At 53.4% G+C, this 14,776-nt stretch overlaps 2 protein-coding genes across 3 annotated transcripts; one reads left to right on the forward strand and one right to left on the reverse strand.

Moving 5' to 3' along the window:
* Positions 1-6: 6 nt before the first annotated feature.
* VAT1 (vesicle amine transport 1) lies at positions 7-8,211 on the forward strand. Its single transcript, XM_041463086.1, has 6 exons — positions 7-309; positions 1,093-1,300; positions 1,659-1,829; positions 1,917-2,006; positions 2,893-3,134; positions 4,128-8,211. The coding sequence occupies exons 1-6, from the start codon at positions 202-204 to the stop codon at positions 4,227-4,229; spliced, it is 921 nt and encodes a 306-aa protein (XP_041319020.1). The 5' UTR covers positions 7-201; the 3' UTR covers positions 4,230-8,211.
* Positions 8,212-8,498: 287 nt separating this feature from the next.
* On the reverse strand, positions 8,499-14,773 carry LOC121351141. Of its 2 annotated transcripts, XM_041463037.1 has the most exons (5): positions 14,282-14,769; positions 13,901-14,004; positions 10,166-13,018; positions 9,626-9,834; positions 8,499-9,162 (listed from the first exon to the last, which is right to left on the reverse strand). In XM_041463037.1, the coding sequence occupies exons 1-5, from the start codon at positions 14,457-14,459 to the stop codon at positions 9,093-9,095; spliced, it is 3,414 nt and encodes a 1,137-aa protein (XP_041318971.1). In that variant the 5' UTR covers positions 14,460-14,769; the 3' UTR covers positions 8,499-9,092. The 2 variants fall into 2 exon arrangements, with proteins under 2 accessions (XP_041318971.1, XP_041318970.1); XM_041463036.1 differs by having other exon boundaries at positions 8,499-9,834; positions 14,282-14,773.
* Between the last annotated feature and the right edge of the window lie 3 nt (positions 14,774-14,776).

The raw sequence follows: 14,776 nt of genomic DNA on the forward strand, positions 1-14,776 counted from the left end.
CCGGCCTCCGCCGCCCCCGAGCCGGCCCCCGGCCCCGAGCCGCCGGCGGGCGGCGGGGAGGCGGCGGAGCACCGGGCGCTGGTGCTGACGGGCTTCGGCGGCTACGACAAGCTGAAGGTGCAGGCGCGGCGCGGCGCGGAGCCGCGGCCCGGAGAGGTCTCGGTGAGCGTCCGCGCCTGCGGGCTCAACTTCGCCGACCTGATGGCGCGGCAGGGCCTGTACGACCGCCTGCCGCCGCCGCCCGTCTGCCCCGGCATGGAGTGCGCCGGCACCGTCCGCGCCCTCGGCGACGGCGTCCGCGACCGACAGGTGAGGGCGGCCCGGCCCGGTGCCCCGAGCCGCCCGCAGGTGCGGCCCCGGCCGACCCCGCCCGCTGCCGCAGCCCCGGCCGCTCCCCCGGCGCGCTGGCCCCGGGGTCCCGGTGAGCCCCCCGGGACCCGACCGATCCCACCCGCCGAGGTTTCGGCGGCGACCGGGCGGCGGACAAAGGCCAGGGACAAAGGGGCAGGGCGGGCAAGCATCCCCGGTGCTGCTCCGGGAGAACGGGAGCGCTGCTGCCCGACGGGCCGGAGCCGCGGGGGGAGCTGGGGAAGCCGAGTGCCTTAGATTGGGGAGGTTTTCCTGAGTTTGGACGTGCATTTTCCATGATTGATGCTACTAAACGTTTCCCAAAGGCTCCTGCCTCCTGCTCTCCTTACAGGGACCAGCAGTAATATTTTTTGGTGTTTAAACTTCTGCTCCCAGCTTGGGCAAGGAGGGCAGGACATGTTCCTCACCCATCTTGTGTTGTTGAGGATCCGGCATGAATCCAGTGGTTGGTTTGGGTTACCACAGTTTGGGTTTGGGTAGCGCTACAAAGCCAGAGCCTGGAGTGCCTGTGGTCTCTGGGGTTCCTGGTGGGTGCTGTGGTGAGAGGTGCTGTGCTGCAGCCTCCCCATGAGGAGGGAGTTAAACCAGCTGTGGTCTCTGTGGGTCCGGGGGTGCTGCAGCCCCTGCAGACCTCTGCACAGAGAACAGTGTGGATGCACTAGCTCTGATGGCTCCTGCTAGCCTTGGGGGCTTGTTTCACACCACCTTGTCCTCTGATTTTAGGTTGGTGATAAGGTAATGGTCCTGGCCAGGTCAGGGCTCTGGCAAGAAGTGGTGAATGTGCCGGCCAGTCACACCTTCCCAATGCCTGAGGGGATGAGCTTCGAGGAAGCTGCTGCTCTTCTTGTTAACTACATCACTGCCTACATGATTCTGTTCGACTTTGGAAACCTGAGACCCAACCAGAGTGTCCTCATCCACATGGCTGCAGGTAAATAGCTCTTGCCAGACCGTGCTGAGACTCTTGGTTTCACCGTGCAGCTTCTGAGTAAGTGACATGGGTGAGGAAATGATCAGAATGGAGCTGGGCTGACGAAGTGTCACCTGGCAGAGATGCAGGCTTTGTGCATTTCCCCATTTCCCAGCAGCTGGGGTCAGTCTCTCCCAGTGTGTCCCAGGCACCAACCTCACCAGGCAGAGCCTCTATTCCCCAGGCTGCTGTGCTGTGTGATTGGTACAGGCAGGGATAATTCACTGAGATAATTCACATGAGGTTTTTTAATTTACATGAGGTTTTTCTGACTGCTGGGGCTGTTTGCTTCTAAATCTTTCTTACTGCTGATTTTCAGGTGGTGTGGGAACTGCTGCCATCCAGCTGTGCAAGACTGTAGAAAATGTCACCATTTTTGGCACAGCATCTGCCTCCAAGCACGAGTCACTCAAGGAGAGTGGAGTTGCTCACCCCATTGACTACAGAACCATGGATTACGCAGAGGAGGTCCGGAAAATCTCTCCCAAAGGTATGATGTAGTGGAGGACTTGTGCAGCTATCTTGCATTTCTTTCAATTACAAAGAAGATTCTATTTATTTCCAATTCCCTCTCTAGGTGTTGACATTGTCCTGGACCCTCTGGGAGGATCTGATACGTCCAAAGCTTTTAACCTCTTGAAGCCGATGGGCAAACTCATCACTTATGGTGAGTGTGAGCAAGGTGCCCAAAAAACCCAGGGACTGTGTGATGGTGGAATGGGATCCACACAGGAATGCTCCATGTCTGGGTGCATGGCTGTCAGGGACACTATTCCTCACTGCACCCTGTGTGTAGTTCTTTTATTTCATTAAGGTCTTCAGGGTGCTTTGGCTTGGTGAGACACTGAGGGGAGTGAGATCTGTGCCTTGTCCCCAGAGCTGTGTTCACAGGCTGCAAGGCTCTTCCCTCCCATGGTGAAATCTCTCTTGGAGTAAAAGCTGGTGCCTGCAGGGGAAGCTGGAATGTCCTCAGGGAGGAATACTGGCATAGCTGCTTTGTCTAGGCTGAGTTAATGCACAGCCTTGCTTTTCTTTTAGAGGATGTGTGGGAGATGAGGTTTGAGGCTACTGAATACTTATCTCTCCATTCCCCAGCCCTGGAACACTGTGATTTTGTCCCACAGACAAAGCCCTCACACAACCCCCAGTGGGATTCCAGACACTTGCAGCAGTGTGCTGCTTTGGTTGTCCCAGCCACTGCAGCGTGTGATTCCCCTGGAGAAGGGGAAAGCTGTCCTGCCAGCCTGGCTGGATGTCACTTGTAACCCTTTCTTACCTCTGCCAGCCCTCCAGTCTAGCTGCACTGCTGCTGCCTTAGGAGGGCCAGAGGGAGTAGTTGTTCTGCATTTTTGCCACATGAGTGCTGATTATCCAAATTCTGCTTATCCTGAGGCTGAGGCAGGTGCCTGTTTCCATTGAAGGTCGACTGGGCAGGTTCTGCTGTGTCAGTTCTCAGCTCTGTCCCTCACTGTGCCTGGTCTGAGCTGTTCCATGGGATGCCCATTGCCTCTTGTGTTGTGTTCCAGCTTACCTGTGGCTTGCCTTCTTTTCAGGTGTAGCAAACCTGCTCACTGGGCAGAAGAAGAACCTCATGGCTATGGCTAAAACCTGGTGGAACCAGTTCAGCATCACTGCCTTGCAGCTCCTGCACCAGAACAAGGCTGTGTGTGGCTACCATCTTGGATATATGGACGAAGAAGTTGAGCTTCTCAGAAGTGTGGTAGCCAAGCTGGTTAACCTGTACAGTCAGGGCAAAATCAAGCCCAAAATAGATTCTGTATGGCCCTTTGATCAGGTGAGTCTGAGCTGACATGCAGGCAGTGTACAGAGTGAGCACCTTGTCCATGGGGCCTGGACTGTTGAAAATGTCTAATAACCATCTGTTCTCAGACATTCAGTGCCTTATTCCTTTTAAAATATTAAGGCTGAGTAAAGTAGCTGGGCTGTTCTGCTCCAGTGCACGGGGCTGGGCAATGCCAGTGTCCCTGTGGAGCAGGGCAGGTGCTCAGCTGTGCTCCATGGGCAGCAGCAGCCAGGAGGGGGCTGGCTTGTACATCAGACTGCAGCATGCCCTGATAGTCTGTACCCTCTAATTAAGCAGACAGATGGGAAGGTTGTTGCTGCCCTTCCAAGAGTGCAAAAGAGCCCAGGCAGTGAAGCAGAATGAGGATATTAGAAGGGAGCAGCAGCTCTGCTCTGCTCAGGGTTATTGCATTGATGTGTTCAGGCAGAGTCAGGCTCTTCCCTTGGGAATCCTGGGCTGGGGCAGGACCTGCTGCAAGGGAGCAAAGAACTTAGTGATGCTAGTCAGTGTCCATACCTGAGAATTAGTCTGATGCAAAGGCTTAAGGAAAGCTTTGATTTCAGGCCTGGCCCAGGTGCTTGAAAATAATTACAATAATGATAAAATTCTGTGCATATATTGTTTTGTGTAGCTGGTGGAGGCTTTGTCCTGCTGGCAGGTGGCTGGATTCCTCCCTTTGGAGAGGAAGCTGTGGTGAAACATACTGCACTCCCACATTTGTGTGAGCAGAGCCTCCTTGTGTGTGTTAAGGTGGGGCTGTGTGAATTCTTGAGAATAGTTTCCTCTAGGTCTTCTGGGGTAGTTGGCTAGCTCTGTCCAAAACACACCTGTGCAAAGGCACCTGAATGCTTGGGACATGCTTGAACTGCCAGGAAAGCTGCCTCCCAGCTGCCTCAGACTGCTCTGGGGGTGCTGAGGGGCCAGGAAGGGCATGGATGCTCTCTGCAGTGGGTGGGGGTCTTACCAGACTCCTTTTGCCTCCAGGTGGCAGATGCTATGAAGCAGATGCAAGAAAAGAAGAATGTTGGAAAAGTCATCCTGGTTCCTGAAGCACCCAAGGAAGAATCTAAAAAAGCAGAGAACTAAGGAGAAGAGATGAATGCAGATTATGAATTCATGGTTTAACTCCCTGATCTCTTTGGGACCTGGAAATGGACAGATCAGTATCTTCCATCTTTCACCAGTACAAGAACATCATGGTTATCATTCAGACGAGGTTTGCATGCTCTTGTTGTGACTGACCCTTTGCCAGATATGCCTCCTGCTCTCTCTTTTGAAGCCTGTTTATTTCATACTGCTTTCTAACCACTTGCTTCTCCACTGAATTTCCAGACTAACCTTCTTTTTCTCTGGCAGTGAGGCTGAAGCTTCCAAGCAGTTGGTGACTAACAACTGCACAGCCTGTCACTGTAAAGTCAAGGCACAATGTACTGTAACAACTGCCAAGTGTCTCTGCAGAAACTGAGCCCTGCTGAAGCATTTGCACTGTCAGCTTTGGGAAGCCTGTTCAGCAGAGGATTGGCCAAATGTAGGATGTTTCCTCCACAGCCAAAGGAAAACCACAGCTGGCCTAGTTTAATTCAAGCATGGGTTTCTCTTCTGTTCACACTAACCTGGCTCTATTCCCTCTGCTTTTTGTAGGCCACTAACACAGCCAGATAGTAACAGCTCATGTTGTTTTTTCCCTTGACCATCCTGGCAATTTGGAGTCTATGGCAGATCATACTCCATTTGCAGTCACTTCTCTGTGCACTCTGTAAATACCCTGACAGGCTGGGCTGGGCTGTGTCTGACTACAGAAGAAAAGTTTCAGTTAGATAACCTGATCCTGTCCATTTTCTATTTCCAAATTGTATAGAGAGATCTGAGAAGTGTCTGATCCTTAGAGACCATAAGGACTCAACTGTGTCTCAAACGACTGGAACAATTGATGTTGGCTCTGTGCTTTATTATGTTGGGCTCCAAGTTGGTGTTGTTAGGGCTTCACCCTTGTCTTTGTATTTCCAAGAGCTGCAGTATTGAATTGGACTTCGCTGAGATGGAAACAAAATAATCCCCTATTAATGCTTTGTGCAGTGCCCTGTGCACTGAGGAGGTGTTGCAGTTTGGGAAGCAACTTTGAAGAGCCACTCCTGTGGGCTGGCTGCCCAGCAGCCTGGGCTGGCTCTCCCTGTAGCACTCTGGTTGGTAAAGCTGTTGCCAGGGTAGCAGTTAGATGACAAACAGCCCAGCTGTGTGTCAAGCCTCTTCACCTGCACATTCTGAGCAGTTTTCCATTGTGTTCTAGCTCATTTGCTGCAGCAGGGCTTGACTCTTCTCCCCCTGGATCTGTGTCTTGGGGCTCCAGCACTGAGGGTTTAGGAGCTGCTCCTCCCTATACCAGAACTGTTTCCTCTTCTACTTTTCTTTCCTTTTGTGCATTTGGGAGCAGAGCTGTGTAGAGACCCAAGCCCAGCTCTGTGAGCAACTTGAGTCCTAGTGATGCTGTCCTGGACCTAGCTTGCAGCTCTGGGCAACTCTGGTGCTTACCTGGCATGGATTGTGGATGTGGTGGGCTTTTGGGGCTTTCATTTTGGATTTGAAATGGTAAACCCATGGGCTCTAAGAAGAGCTGCCCATCATGGAAGAACTTGTGCTCCAGAAGCAGAACCTTGAGACTAGAATCCTGCTTAACTAGCCCCAGGGAGGGCCCAGGGCCCAAGGAGGGCAGGTACCTGCTGGGCACAGGGCTGGGCAGGCAGCCCACCACCACCCAAGAGAGCCCAGGGCACACAGGGCTGGGGTTCCTCTCTGAATTCTCCCTCAGCTCCTCCAGTGGGACTCCTGTCTGCCAGTGCAACCTGGGGTTCAGGTGCTTGAGCTCAGTCCAGAGTTCTTTAGAAATGCACAGGCACAGCTTCCAGGGGTCGTGCCCTGGCTGACTTTAAATATTGCAACAATCCTGTTCCCTACAACATCAGAGGAGTGCTGGAGTCCTCTACAGATCCTTGTCAGTTCATCTCTTGAACTTCATAAACACAGGCTGATGGAACTCTCAAGCACAACTTTTTACCTTTCTGAATCCAAAATCTTGCTGCTTCTTTCAACCTGCCCTGTTGTGCTAATTCAGATTGAATCCAGCAGTGTCTAATGCTGCTTTACCAGGTGTGAAAACAGAAGGACTGTCTAAATTGCTGCAATGGAAAGTCTGGACCTGTTCCTCTGAGAAACTGGACTTCACCTTGATGCCAGGGCAGCATGCTCAAAGGGCACACAACCCTGCACATCTGATTGTAAAAGGGAAAGCTGTTAAGGTGTGTTTCACAGTAACATCCTCTCTCTCCCTGCTTTATCCTGAGCCAGTCTCGTGCTCAGTGCCTTACGTGGATGGCCTTGGGTCAGGCAGTGTGGCAGGGCTCTCACAGCTCCCATCAGAGCCCTCTGCCTCCTGTGTGCCACAGGAAACAGCATCTCAGTGCCTTCTGCTACAGGACTAGGAAGTCACTGGGGCCTTTTCCATTCTGGCCTTCCAAAGTATTGCCAAAACACTCTTTTGACTCTTATTAGCTCTGTTTTGTGAACACTGGTGATGTTGTTGGACTTTTCACGAGTTAGCTGTTCTCCCCCCAGGTGTTCCAGCCTTTCTGGAGCTGACCTGGTGGTTCTGTTCCCCCCAGTCCATAAGACCTGTTGTAAAGCCCTTGTCTTTCCCCAGGGCAGCTGTTTGGCTCCAGGGTGAGGCTTTATCAGCTGCTCCAGCCTTGGCTCTTTAGAAACAATCCTAGCTCCTGGCTCTTTTTGGGCTCACATGTCTTCTACGTAGAAATTCCTGAAGCCCCGCCGAGCCGTTACTGCCTGTTCGAGGTCAGCACTGACTGTTTTGTGTCTCTTGGTAGCAACAGTGTTTTCTACAGGAAGACCAAGATTAAATGTAACCTTGCAATCATCTGCCCCTGCTCAAAGTTCTGCTCTAGGTGGGTGTGGTTGGTTGTGTTTTGGTTTTTTACTTTTCTTTTTCATGGGCCAGTAAGTATAGAACCTATGTAAAACAACTTCAAGTGTCTTAATGCAGTTAACCAGCCAGTTTGTATACTAAGGACCAAAGCAAAAAAACCAAAATGAAACCCTAGGATAAAAATCATTCCATTCAATGTTGCTTGTTTAGGGCAAAGTTGTGCTACTGAGGAACTGGGAGATTCCTGTACTTAAATCATGTGTGCCATTCCAGAAGTGCAATTTAATGTTTATTTTACTGATTGTCTTGACTCAAAGGTTGTGCCATGAGGAGTCCAAGTGGAAGTGTAAGGAGTTGATGAGTGGAGGAGGCACCCACGGCCCTGCCTGCTGCAGGGGGCTCGGTGCCAGTGCCTCTCCTGTCAGTGCTGTAGTGGCCTCCCAGCCTGGTGCTGCTGGTCTTGGACAAAATGCAACTCCTTTGCTATCACCAGGCAGCAGTTGCCACATTTTTGACTCCCTGAAGCTCACTTGTGTTGCAAGCTGACTGCAGGAGGGGAAGGGAGCAGAGGTGGCCTCTGCTTGCACAGAGGAGTGTGGCCCCTGCCACGTGCTCTGGGAAGGAGTTCAGCTCTAGGTTTTGTTTCAGACACCTGTATTAAACTAGAATTGATTGGCCAGGGAGAAGGAAGAAGCACTGTGTGTGTGTGAGGCTTCAGCTGGTGCAGGATCCTGGCCTGCTGACAGCTGCTATCATAGGTGTTAAACCACTCGGGTTGCCTGAAGTCTCTGGTGTGCTGAGCTCTTGTGAGGCAAAGTGTTATTGGCAAGTAGTACATGAGCATGATGTGAAATGTGTTAGACTCTGAGTGAGCCTCTTGCAGCATATGGTCTGGTCTGTACTGTCTGAACTGTGTTGATTTGCAGATTTGTGATACAAGTGATGCTCATCCTACAGACACATAGCAAATCTTTTGTTTAAAAAATATATTTCGCTTTGTGCGTGTAACCAAGTTGGACAGAAGACAACTGTGCCACTGCTGTTTACATGACTACAATGTGTACTGCTCCTCTGTCAAATGTTACCATATGCCTTATGTGTTTCAAATGTTAATTAAAAGCATAACAAAACCTTCCACAGTATGCTGCTCAGGTTTCTGTTGTTGTGAACGCTGTGCCCACAGCTCAGGGCAGGTTCAGCTGACAAAGGAGGAGATGCCTCTGCTCTCAGTGACAGCTGTTAATTGTTGGCTTGAGTGTTGTTCCTGACACTAGTCCTGGAGGGCAGCCATGGTGATTTTTGTTTGTGAAGCCTTTACCTGGGCTCTGCACTTCATATCTGGGTGTCTCAGTAGCCAGGTGGGACTGAAGTGGGTGCCTGAGCTGAGGGTAAGACAAGGCATGAACAGCCACTACCAAACATGAGAATAAATCCTATTTATTTGTCAGCATAGAGACTGTCCCTGGGAGGCAGCTGCTGTGGGTGCTGAAAGCTGTTCATGCTCTCCTCAAGAGAGCACCAGGTCACCTGCTGGCCTCAGAGCAGGAGCTGGGGAGGGGCTGGAGCATGGGGCTGGGGGCCTGAGAGCTGACACTAAGGACAGCTCATCTCCAACCCCAGCTCTGGCAGCAGCTGAGCTGGAATCTCTCTGTTGTGGCAGGAGGTGGAAGAGACTTCCAGAAGCTGGGGCTGGATGAGATGCAGACTCTTGCCCAGGTTTGTGTCTGCTACTGAAAGCCAAACAGGGCTCAGGCTGCAATCAGCTCTGTGATTTCAGGACATGCATCCAAGAGGAGCTGGAGTTTCAGTGAAGTTTCAGCTCCATGCTGGGGCCTCCATGGGGCAGGGACAGAGGTGCTGCTCTTTGCTAATGTGCAGAGGTCTGGCTACATGTGGGGAAAGCAGAAGCTCCTTCAACAAACACCTGCTTTTTCCTGAGCTGTCTCTGTTAAGCTGCAGTTTTCTCAGCAAGAAGGGAAGGTGAAGGGAAGCCACAGGCTGTGGCTGTGGGAGAATCACATGAGGCCCAGTTTATTGAGAACTGTGCCAACCTCATGGAGGTACTGAGCATCTGGGTAGCCATTCCTGTGGGGCAGAGAGGAAGCACTGTGAATCCTGCTGAAGTGCCAAAACCACAGTGGGAAGCAGCCCTTTACTTTTGCCCCACTCTTTCAGAGGGGCTGAGAGGGGAAGTCCTGCTCCTGGGATGTTCTGCTGCCTGCAGGCACAGCTTGTACTCAGCACAGGCATGGGAAAAGCTGTAAGTGAACAGGGCCCACAATTCTTGTCCATGGGGAATTACAGGTTTCCACACCACTTATGGATGTGGGATGGGCAATGGCTTTTGCTCCAGCTGGAGAGTGCCAGGTCTGCCATGCCATAGCTGCCCTGCAAGCTGAAGCAAAGGGAAGCACCAACTCTGCCACTGTGGGAGGGTGGAAGAGCCATCCCTGCCAGGATTTGTTGAGCTGCAGCCCATGGTTCTCCTCCTCCCATTGCTAAAAAACTCACAACCATACCCAGAAGCTTAGGATGAGCTGGGCCATACCTGGCTTTGCCTCCCTCCCAGGAGGTTTTGTGGGGGATAGGGCCCCATGTTACTCTTTCCTCTCCATTGCAGGACTTGATCTGGAATGTCAGTCCACATTCAAATGCTTTCTTCAGCAGCCTTGCTATCTTCAGCCCTTCCTTGTTATCAGGCAGGAAGGCACAAAAATTCCCCCCTTTGTAAGGGTGTCCTGGGCGAGGGTCCCCAACCTTAGAACAGGAATAAGACATTTTAAACAACAGCTGGAGTGTTTTGCCTCTGAAGGGATTTCTAAGGTTTGCCTAGCTTGAAAACCACACTCATGACCATGAACCCCATGGGCTGATAGTCACTGTTGATAAAAACAGAGGTCACATGCTCTTGAGAAGCAGCAAGCTGCTCCAAAACCTGCTGTGAAGCTTTTTGCCTTTCATAGGTTAATATCTCTGCTGCTTTGCATGTGGAACAGGGAGCTGTGGCTGCTCTTCCCCCCCCAACCACCCTGACAGCCCCCCCAGTGTGGGCTGCAGTGGGATGGGGAAGCTCTGTGGTGGTACCTACCTCCTGCATGCCATCAGGCATGCTGTAAGCAAGCTGAAGTGTTGTGTCCCCATAGTATCCAGGCAGGCTCTGAGACAAGGAGGAGATCTTCAGTGTCCCTGGGATACTGTAGCTTGGGACAGCTGAGAAGGATTCACAGCAAGCTGGCTGCATACTGTCTGCTGCAAAACATGTCCTGCACAAGGTGTGACCACAAGAGCCCTGGCATGTCACACCTGAGCCCTTGCAAGTATAACAGTGGTCCAGAGGGATGGTGCTGCTTTCCTGTCCAAGGCTGGGGTCTCTTCTCTGCTGTGATGGGAGGTCAGGCTCCTCTTGCTCATTGCTCCTGCCCCCTGGGAGCTGGGCCCTTCCCCAGTCTGTGGGCTCTGCTGTAGGTGCCTGTTGAGCCACAGCTGGTGGTGGCTCAGCAGCCATGGCCCTGGGTGGCCAGGTGTGCAGAGAGTGAGGAGCTTCATGAGCTACAGGGACTGGACAGTGCTGCTGTCCCATTGCTTCATTGTGGCCTCCTCTGCTCTTGTCTCTTGCAAACTGGAATCTGTCTGGCAAGACTTGTTTTAGCTGGGTGATGTCAGGCTCCCCCGGAGCCAGTTTTGTCTTCAGCTGTTCCTGGAACTCCCTCAGGCTAGGAGGACTTGGCTTATCCCCTGTACCAATGTTCAGAAGGCTGCTTCCTCTTCTTCCAGACCCAGAATCAATATAGCCCCTGGCCTCTTCCTGCCCCCAAGCCTGCTGGTACCTCCAAGGACTGGGGGACCTTTCCTTAGTCTCTGGCAACCAGGAAGCCCTGAGCACATCTGTAGAGTTTATTTTATCGATGATGTTCAGGTGCTGTAGGGCATTCAGGCTGCCAGGAAGGGCTACATCCAGCACTGAGTCCTGGCTTCTGCTTGGCTGGATGACACTTGATCTCTCTGGTCCAGGAGACATGGATGGAGACTTCATGGCACAGAGCCTCCTGGAAGAAAACATGTGGAAGGCCTCAGTCACTCCTGGCAGCATCTCCTTGGGGCAGGCAAGATAGAGCTTGTACTTGTCTTTGCTGAGTCCAACCTGGAAGGATTTTCCTCGCAAGAGGCTGCACAGTTCACTCAGGTCACTGTCATCTGGACCACTGACAGCAAGCTCTGAGTAGCTCACACTCTGACACACCAAGTCAGGGCACTTCTGCACAAGATCTTCCACCTTCCATTTAGCCTGGAGCAGCCTTTTCCTGTCTTCTGCCTGCAGCACCAGCACTGTGCAGTCCCCAGCGTGGCGCTCCAAGATGTGCACCCCTCCAGCCCTGCACAGCTCATCAATAGTGGCATGGCAGACATCTTTCAGGTAAAACCACTGCAGAGTGTCCAGGCTTATCTCCTCACTCATCGTGCTGATCTCTCCAGAGTTACTGCTTTCCTTTAACCTTGGTAGGGAGAAGCTGTTGGAGCGTCGCAGCACAGGCCTGGATGCAGAGGGTTTGCAGCCTGAAGCAAAAGAGGTCCATGTCACATCACAGTTGCTGGAGGGGCCGCGGTAGCCAATGGGACCTGAGCCTTTAGAGACATCAGGATGCTGAGAAGTGCTGTTTTCTTTGCCTCTAAAGGGCAACAGCATCTTTTCTCCTCTGAGTCTGGCACCTCCTTCCACATGGCCCCTTTCTGTGGGGTCGTTCTGCTGAGGCTCTGCTGCTGACCCCACAGCTTTATCTGTCATAGGGGTGGAAGGCTGATACTGCTGGGTCAGTGCCCTTGGGCCACTCTGACCAGGAGCATCTATCTCTGATGAATGTTTCCCAGAAAGCTGCTCCTGTCCCATTGTTGGAGAGTCCTGATTCACCAAGAGGCCCTGGCTAGCCTGAGATTTGTCAGCTTTCGGGGTGCTGAAGCTGGCAGCTAGCTTGTGCTCACCTTTCAGCTCTGACTTGCTTGGGCTAAGTCTTGTGGTTGAAGTATTCACAGGAGATTTGGCCAGGTGTAATGCAGCCTCTGTGGTGCCAGAGGGCTGGGAACTGCTCAGCATGTCAACCGTGTGTGCAGCACCTCTCCTGGTGACCGAATCCTCAAGGAACTGCTTGGCCTTGGACACATCAACAAGGTTTCCAACAAGATAAAGCTGCTTCACATCCTCATGGCAGAGCAGCTGGGGATACAGCTCCTTCAGCTCACGTGTCACAGCCCTGAGTGCCTGGCTGTCCATTCCCAGCCCTTCCTTAGCAATCTTCTCCTTGCGCAGGCTCACCTCCAGCTGCTGGTAGAGCTGCTGCAGGGCCAGGCGGGCCTGTCTCAAGGCATCTGTGTCCCCAGACACACCTCCAGATGGCTGCAGGTACACTACAGCAATGCCATCAGCACTGACATCCACCACATCCACGTGATGTTGGTGCAGCACACCCTGGAACTCAGCAGTGCAGAACCTCTGCATGTACAAGTAAATGTCCGAGTCCATTGCGAGGGAAAAGTCCTCCAGCTTCCCCAAAAGTCCCGCAGCTTCCTCACCCACTGGGCTCTGAGGTGATGGGACTTTAGCTGCCATTTCTTGCACCTGGTCCAAATCTGGCTGCTTTGCTGTCTCCTGTGCTGACTCAGTGGAGTCAGGCACTTGCTGGTGATCAGGCGTTCCCATCTCTTTGGCCCCACAGCTGGAAGCTGGCGTGACCATCTGGCCAACAGCTTCTCTCTTGAGGTTCAGGCTGCCCAGCAGCTCTCTGCTGAAGGTCTGCAGCTCAGTGAACGGCCCCTGGACTATGCACTGCATGTTCTTTGAGTCGAAGCTGAAGTGTATATTTTTGTACTCTTTGTGCAAGTCCTTCAGGAGGGTTTTGCCCGTGGGCAGCTTGCTGTAGTCAATTGTCATGCTCATGTGTATGAAGATCTGCAAGTAGACAGCAAGGGAGTGAGAGAGCAAGGACCAAAACCAACCCCTTTCAAAGGCACAGAAGTGGCCCCTGCATTACTGTGACACACTCTTCCACCTCTCTCCCTCAGCATCCTACTTTCACAGACACAGACAGCACCAAAAGACCCAGACTAAGCAACTCCTTGACCTTGCACACTTGTCAAAAGCCTTCTGCAAACAAGGAATCAGAGGGGGAAATTGCACAGATAGGGTCATATTTCTACACACTGGGAGCTCTTCAAAAAGCCCAAACCCAAGAAATCCACTATTTCTTCTGCATCTAAAATGCAGTTGCTCTCTTGCCTTTGCAGAGCTTCAGCTCCAGATCTTCAAGCACTTTTGGCACCACAGGCTTGCAAAAAGGTCTGCAAGGCCAGGCTAATTCCCATGCCCTTGGTTTTGGGGCTCAGACATGAAAACAGGAGACATGGCTACAGCCATGGTCTCGAGACTGGAGGAAGAGGTAAGAACTCTGCAGTGCTCCGTAGACACCAGCATGTCTGTATGGTAAGCTTTCCTGAGAATGAAAGAAGAACAATACATTGTAAGTCCAGCTGATGACACAGCAGAGGCATTAACAGGATCCCCTGTGTGGCACCAGATGGACTGGGGAAAAGTGCCTGTTCTCTTCCAGCCTGACTACCCTTCATTTGACAGGCACAAATGCCAGATGACTGAGAGACAGCCTGCCTGCCTGTCCCTGTGCTATTAGCACAGGAAAAAAAAAATCTTAATTTGAATAAGAATGGATTTAAGTGTAATTAAGATGAAAGGAGAGAGTGAGGTCTCCCTTCTCAAGCTGCCTGCCAGGCACAGAGTCTGTGTGGGAGCAGCTGGGGCTGCCAATCCCCTCAGTACCTCATTGGGGCTCAGCTCTGCAGCGTGGGGCGTCACCTCCAGTGGGTACTGTGTCTTTCCAATCGCCAGCACATGGTTTTTCACCTTCAAGATCCTCTGGGCCACTGGTGGGAAAAGCCACCCAGACCTGCGTCAGCCCAGCCAAGGGACAGCAGTGGGGTGGGGGAGAGGGGATGGTGGGGCTGGGGACAGCAGGACAGGGGAGGGTGGGTAAGGCAATGTCAAGGCTGGGGATGGTGGGGCAGGGGGTAGCAGGACAGGGACAAGTGAGGCTTGGGGATGGTGGGACAGGGCAGAGGGGGGCTGGGGATGGTGGGACAGGGCAGAGGGGGTTGGAGATGGTGGGACAGGGCAGGCCCCCGAGGGTCCCGCGGGCGTTACCTTCCGGCGCCTCGAAGGTGATGAGGGCGCAGGGCAGGGAGCCGGGCAGCACCCGGACGTTGGCAATGTCGCCGCCGCCGTTGCGGGAGCGCAGGAAGTGAATGGTCAGCTTGTCGGCCGCCCTGTCGGGAGGCAGCTCGGCCGGGAAGCCCTGCACCCGCACCGTGCGGCCCGCCATGCCCGCGGGGGCGGCTGCCCGAGCCCCGCCACACCGGCAGGGCCTCCCGGGAGCCCCGGCGACGGCTGCCGCGCTTCACCACACCGGGCCCTCGCCGGCCGGTCCCGCCGCTCCGGCCTCCGCCCCGGCCCCGCCGCCGCGAGGAAACGAAAGCGAAAGCGGGGCCGCTCCCCCCTGGGCCCGAGGGAGAGCACGGCCCGGCCCCTCAGAGAGCGGCGGGGAAGGGCCCAGCCTCGCCCCGGTCCCTCAGAGCACGGCCTAGAAGGGCCCAGCCTGCCCCCAGCCCGGCTCGGCCCCAGCACAACAGACACGGTGGC

This window comes from Pyrgilauda ruficollis, unplaced genomic scaffold (assembly GCF_017590135.1).
Source record: "Pyrgilauda ruficollis isolate IOZ18807 unplaced genomic scaffold, ASM1759013v1 scaffold161, whole genome shotgun sequence".
NCBI lineage: Eukaryota > Metazoa > Chordata > Aves > Passeriformes > Passeridae > Pyrgilauda > Pyrgilauda ruficollis.

Excerpts from the sequence above, each read along its gene's own strand:
- VAT1 (XM_041463086.1), top strand. The coding sequence starts at position 202 with ATGGCGCGGCAGGGCCTGTACGACCGCCTGCCGCCGCCGCCCGTCTGC. Across the intron at positions 310-1,092 it reads ACGGCGTCCGCGACCGACAG|GTTGGTGATAAGGTAATGGT; the intron begins GTGAGGGCGGCC and ends CTCTGATTTTAG. Across the intron at positions 1,830-1,916 it reads CCGGAAAATCTCTCCCAAAG|GTGTTGACATTGTCCTGGAC; the intron begins GTATGATGTAGT and ends TTCCCTCTCTAG.
- LOC121351141 (XM_041463036.1), bottom strand. The coding sequence starts at position 14,459 with ATGGCGGGCCGCACGGTGCGGGTGCAGGGCTTCCCGGCCGAGCTGCCT. Across the intron at positions 14,005-14,281 it reads CACCTTCGAGGCGCCGGAAG|TGGCCCAGAGGATCTTGAAG; the intron begins GTAACGCCCGCG and ends TTTTCCCACCAG. Across the intron at positions 9,835-10,165 it reads TGCCTGATGGCATGCAGGAG|GTTGGGGACCCTCGCCCAGG; the intron begins GTAGGTACCACC and ends TCCTGTTCTAAG.